The 6,526-nt window shown below is 35.6% G+C and overlaps 1 protein-coding gene across 1 annotated transcript; it reads left to right on the top strand.

Moving 5' to 3' along the window:
• The first annotated feature begins 160 nt into the window (after positions 1-160).
• Positions 161-1,682, top strand: LOC123231412 (putative protein FAM10A4). Its single transcript, XM_044657665.1, has one exon. It carries the CDS (start codon positions 161-163, stop codon positions 1,529-1,531), a length of 1,371 nt encoding a protein of 456 aa, XP_044513600.1. The 3' UTR covers positions 1,532-1,682.
• The last annotated feature ends 4,844 nt before the right edge of the window (positions 1,683-6,526 follow it).

Raw genomic sequence — 6,526 nt, 5'->3', positions numbered from 1 at the left:
GCCCCAGACAGAAGCTCAGGGGGTCCCCGCGGCACTTCAGAACGCCCCAGCTCGAGGCAACTCTGCTGCCCCTGTCCCCGCCCACAACGCCAACGCCAACGCCAAGTCAAAGTCAGCCGCCCCGCCCGTCCCTCTCCCCTCCCCACCACCTCCCTCAGACATGGACACCAGCAAGCTCCGGGCCTTCGTGAAATTATGTCAACAAGACCCTGGCCGACTGCACACCGAGGAGCTGCGCTTCCTGAGGGATTGGGTGGAGAGCATGGGTGGGAGGATACCCCCTGATGCACGAAGATTTAGATCAGACGATAGACACTGGGGGGGGGAATCAGAAAGATGGAAACTGGAGGACTACAACAGGAAAGACGACAAGGACACTGAGGAAAGTGAACTAGAACTTGATAATGAAGGAGTAGTTGAAGCCGACTTTGAGGGCCCTCAGGAAATGGGAGATGCAGCTGGAGAGGTAACAGATGAGATGATAGATCAGTCCAATGAATACAAAGTGAAAGGTCTTGATGCCCTGCACAATGGTGAATTCCAGAAAGCCCTTGAACTATTCACAGAGGCCATCAAACTGAATCCTTGGTTGGCCATTTTATATACCTTAAGAGCCAGTATTTTTATTGAACTGCAGAAGCCAAATGCTGCCATCAGAGATTGTACCAAAGCAATTGAGCTAAACCCCCATACCTCTGAACCTTACAAATGGAGAGGAAAAGCACACAGACTTCTGGGCCACTGGGAGGATGCAGCCCGGGACTTGACTCTGTCTTGTAAACTGAACTTTGATGAAGACGCCAATGCTGTGCTTAAGGAAATTCAACCAAGGATCCAGAGGATTCTTGAACATCGGCGAAAAAAAGAGCAACGACAGAGGAGACGGGAGCAGAGACGGGAGGAGCGAAAGTACAGAGAAAGGGTGGAAAAGATGAGGAAGGCCAGAGCAGAGTTTGATAAAGCCAAAAAAGAGGAAGAAGCTAGGAAAAGTGCTTTTACTCCTTTCCAATTTTTCCTTGGAGAAATACCTCGAAGGGGGGGTAGATTAAGGACTATACCTGGAACATCAGTGCTCAATGAAATTCTTGGTGACCCAGAAATTCTTTCAGCCATGCAAGATAAAGAAATTATGCATGCCTTCCAGGATGTGGCCCGGCATCCAGAAACTATGAGCAAATATAAGAACAACACAAAAGTTATGAATTTCTTTAGCAAATTGACAAACAAATTTGGTGGGTACGAAGAGCTGTTCAATGAAGACTTTGACAATGGTGAAGAGTTAGATGGTGTTCACAGTGAAGATAGCTTTGAGGTTTTGGACGCATCTATTGATGATGATACATGGCTCCCAGGACGACAAAAATACTTTGACCATTTTCTCAGTAGTGAACTGGACAAAATTGAACAACGAAGACGTTTGCAGAAAATCGGTGAGAACTTGAGGGGTTCAAATAGTGATGACGACATACCTGGAAGAAGAAAACTGCCCTATTATAAGGAGTTGGACGAGCTCAGTGATGAAGAGCAGTAAGGTGGGACGGGAGACCTAACAATACTATAAAAAAAAACACAAAAATACAAAGACAAACAAAAAACTAATTGGTACCATATCACTCCTGACACTGCTGACATATACCAAACAGAACCTACTGTCAGCAATTATATCATACCCCCCTCTTCCTTTAAATGATAGTACCTGCTCCTTCCTCCCAAGATTCATTGTGTATTTGCTCCTTATTTCACAAGCTATTTAGGAGCATTATAAGCATACTTTGCATAAACAATGGTACTTATATATATATATTTTTTTTCTTTTTGAACAAAATGCTACTGAAAAAATCATGACTTCATACCAAGCATCCAATTTCCACAGTATTTGGAAACAACTTTCTGAATTTCAAATATTTGCCTTTTGAATCTAAGGAACATATTTGTTTTCCTCTTTAGAATATCAGGCATATAACTTATGCAAAATATTCTTGGACTATCTAGGGAGAAAGAATGAATTACCATTCCCGACCTTCTTGATCAAAATGAAAAGTCAGACTACATACACTTGTTTGCAAGTCACTGGAGAAAACCTCTGTTGATCTAGTTTAATTTGTAAGGTATATTCTTAAAAGAGCAGAAGTTATTGATGATGTCTGATAAGATTCCAGTCAGGAACTGGAGCCAAAGACATGATCTGTATTGGGCTTTGGGAGTAGACAGATTATTCCTCATTGAATGCCAAAGGCCAGAAATTCACTGAAGACAGCTTACAATGACAATGTTCATTTGACCAAAGGGGCAATGCTGAGGTTCATCTTCCCATTAGTTTTGTTTTGGGGGGGGTGTTTGTACATTAGAGATTTCTGTTGAAGGTAGAAGTGTCTGCAAAATTTATTAATCCTCAGTAGACAGTGACAATGCAGTGGCTGCATTCATAAGGAAGAAGAGGCTTTGCTCTATGAAGTACTCTACATCTCTAAATCTCTCTATCCTTAACATGGATATGTTCATATGTTTACTTAGTGTCTTACTTGTGGGGTACAGATGCGCTTTGTGCTTAAGGTGTTGGTTAACCTTTGGTACCAGGAAAAGAAAAAAAAAAGGACTATCATACAATTGTAAAGTGAAAATTAGATATCCTTTTGTTCAGTCATGTCAACTTCAATAAAATAAAAGCTGACTGGTTGCTTCAACATTATTCTTGTTCTGCATCCTTGTGGAGATATATCTATACACAAAAGCATAGAATTAAAATACATAATCATGTTAGTTATTGAAATCTGTTATGGCATATTTCAGATGATTGTTCATAATTGGATAATATGCTTATAATCAACATTTCTACAGCATCAGTAGTTCAGAGTGCAGCCAAGATTAACACACACAGCCTCATCTCTTGATGAGGCCAAGTCTGGTAAGGAGTAGGCAGATGTTATTGTTCAGGAGTAGAAGACTGGGCTGAGGGATTGTTTGGATGAACAGATTTCCATTCTAAAGGAATGTAGGAGGGGGAACCTGGAATAATTCCCAATTCCTCAATAGGAATTGAGCCTGAGAAAGAGGATGGAGGAAGAGTTATTTCACTGGTTTTTGGCATAGTAATGGAAGAAGAATTGGGTTTATTCCATTAGATCAGACAGACTAGTCAACTAATTTTGTGAACAAGAAATAGCTGTAGATAGAAGATTGAAAAAGCAGAAATGAGAGGTATTTTTAAAAGTAGGGGCTGGCATTAGATGGTTTCCGAGATGTGGTTAATTACTCCACCATCCTCTTGTCACCATGAGCAAAAGCATGGGTGTCCTCAGCCCACTTCATCATCTAGACTAAGTTTGGAAAGTGAAATGGGTTTTGAAGATTTTGTCTCTTTTATTTATGGGGAAAAGCCAAAGGACAGTCGACACAGGGCTTGAACCTGTTTGTTCACTGTTTGCTTGGTTTCCTGTCAAAATAATCTAGGAGAAAAAAAGTAAAATTTTAAATAGGTTTGCTTGCAAACCCAGATGGTATATAGTATTCACCTTTGTTGGTGAAGCCAGGTTATAAATAATAGGTTTACATTTCTTTTATTTATTAATATCTATAATTTGGGGGAGAAAGTTCAATAGAAGATAATTCTCACAAGGCCACCATAACTTAAATGTATTAAAATCATATCTGACTTAGAGACAACATAAGCACCCTAGAAACTGCAAGGTTTGTTTTAAAAAGGAGCCTAGGATAATGAGAAAAATCACCCAGAAAAACTTGAGACGAGCAAACTGAGTCTATCTTCTATCCCATCAGGATTAAAGCAGATATGACAAGTGTTTTATGCTTTCACTTTTAAGTTAAAATTGAAAAAAGGCCAAAATGGAGAAAATAAAAACAGTACTTCTGCCAATTCTTGTCATAATTTTGAGTATAGAACATTCTGCTTAAACATACCACATTTGCTATGAATGGATTTTTTTTTGAGGGGGATGCTTTTGCAAATGTTTGCCTCTTTGACCTTTATACAAAAATGCTATTCAAAAAAGAAATAGAAAATTGCTCATAACCTTCAGGCTTACTGTGTATTTTCAGCATTCTGGGAGAGATAACTTTTAATTAGTATTTATTTAATGATGGAAATCTAATTTTTACTTAAGTAAAATCATCATTGTTACTATGTAAGTGATGTTTTGCCCTGATAATATCTTAAAATGCAGGGGTTCTAAACATCACACACGTATGTGTATATGTACACATATGTACGGTATTAATACACAATGTAGGTATTAAACCACAATCATGTATTTACATGTGCATGTAATACGTGTGTATACATATACATAGGCATATAACCTATAAGCTTAAGTTTAGATATATATAGATATTTGTAAATATGCTAATATTTAATATGTAAGATCAAGTTTATAATATATTTAAATGCAACATATTTCATTATGATGTGTTTGTGCATATGTAGCAAATGTTTAGAATCCCAGTGCTAAAAAATGTCAGTGCAAATTATCACTTGCAAAACTTGCATAATATTGTCAAGTGTAAATATGGACTATATATAGATATCTCTCTAATATATATATACACACACACAAATAGTTTATGTAACTATGTAATTAATATACAATATAATATAGAGAATATATAAAATAAATTATATACATATAAAAGGACTTGATGTTTAGAACTCATACACTAGGATGTCAGTGCTAAATATCACTTGTATTGTAACATCAGTTATAATGTAAATATGAAATATTTATAATTCTATAAATATCTATAGATATATAATGATTAGATGTAATATAATGTTTGTATGTACACGCATGTATAAATACATGCACACATACACTTAATTTCAATATAATCAAGCTTTTAATTCTCTATATATTTTATACATTTAAAAAACAGTATTCTTTGAATCTGTGAAGGGATCTATTTCACCAAATTACCAAAAGGGGTAGGAATCCATGTAACAAAAATGTGAAGAATGACTGCCAGGAAAATTATTTGTCTGTAACCTTGGAGTCAGTGTATTAAAATCAGTCTCCCACAATATTCTGTCTACAAGAAATACAATTAAAGCAGAGGAAAAAACACAGTGTAAAAGTAAGGAATTGAGGCAAGATCTATTATGCTTCATAGGGTAGCAATCAAGATCTCAGACAAAGCAAAATTAAAAATTGTTCTAATCAAAACATTTAAGGAAGGAAGTTATATGTTGAATACAATGAAACTATCGATACTGAACAGATATGTACTGATTATCAGAGCATATAAATTCTTAAAGGGCAATTTGCATGAGTTACTGGAGGAAACAGACAGCGTCAACTGGGTTTTAGTAATGGGAGACCTCAATCTTCCCATCTCAGAAGTAGATAAATCCAACCAAAAAATAAAAAAGTCAGACATTAAGGAGGTAAGTAGAACTTTAGAAAAGTTTAATATGATAGTCCTCTGGAGAAAACTGAATAGAAAGAGAAAGGAATATATCTTTTTATCAGCAGTGTATAACTCCTTCAAAAAATTGACCATATAATAGTTCATAAAACTTCACAACCAAATTGTAGAAAAGAAAAGCAGAAATATTAAATGCCTTCTTTTCACATCATAATGCAATAAAAAACAATTCAACAAATAGCAGCAAAAAGGATGACTAAAAATTAATTGGAAACTAAATTTTATCCTAAAGAGTGAATAGGTCAAAGAAAAAATCATAGAAACAAAACCAAGAATTTAATTAAAGAGAATGATCCTGAGGAGACCACATACAAAAATTTATGAGATGCAACCAGTAATGTACTTAAGGGAAGTTTATGTCTCTAAATCTTTACATCAATGAAAATAGAGAAAGAGCAGATGAATTGGGAATGCAATAAAAAGTAAAAGAAAAAAAACACATTTAACAATCCCTAATTAAAGACCTCATTGGAAATCCCGAAAATCAAAGGAAAGGATTGAACTAATAAGACAAGGAGCTGGTTTTATGAAACACAAAAGAGACAAACCATTGGTTTATTTGATTTTAAAAAAAAGAAAACCAAAATATTAGCACCAAAAGTGAAATAACAATAAGGAATTTTTTCCTAGACAATTAAAAAAAATTATTCTGCACCATACACATATCACCATGCAAAATACACTTCCATATTAATCCTTGTAGTAAAATCATACTTTTTTTGTGTCAGACAAAACCCACAACCTCAAAATAAAACCATAAATACAATGATATGAAAGATTGCATGCTATGATTCACACCAATCCAATTCCAACAATTCTTCTTCTGGAGCTGATTAGCATTCCCTATCATAAGTCTTTCAGAATTGTCCCAGATAATTGCATTGCTGAGAGTATGTCAAGACCAAGTTTTCGTAGTTGATCATACAATATTGATGTTATTATGTACTATATTCTCTTGGTTCAGCTTATTTCAATCTGCATAAGTTCTTTCTAGTTTTTTCTGAAATCTTTATTTTCCTTAGGCAAAATAGTATTCCATCACCAACATGTACCACAATTTGTTCAGTAATTCCCCAACTGATGGAAATCC

Source organism: Gracilinanus agilis, chromosome 1 (genome assembly GCF_016433145.1).
Source record: "Gracilinanus agilis isolate LMUSP501 chromosome 1, AgileGrace, whole genome shotgun sequence".
Lineage (NCBI taxonomy): Eukaryota > Metazoa > Chordata > Mammalia > Didelphimorphia > Didelphidae > Gracilinanus > Gracilinanus agilis.
This window is presented reverse-complemented; position numbering and strand designations above follow the sequence as displayed.

Bases quoted from the DNA above. Each gene is read 5' to 3' on its own strand.
- LOC123231412 (XM_044657665.1), top strand. From the start codon at position 161: ATGGACACCAGCAAGCTCCGGGCCTTCGTGAAATTATGTCAACAAGAC.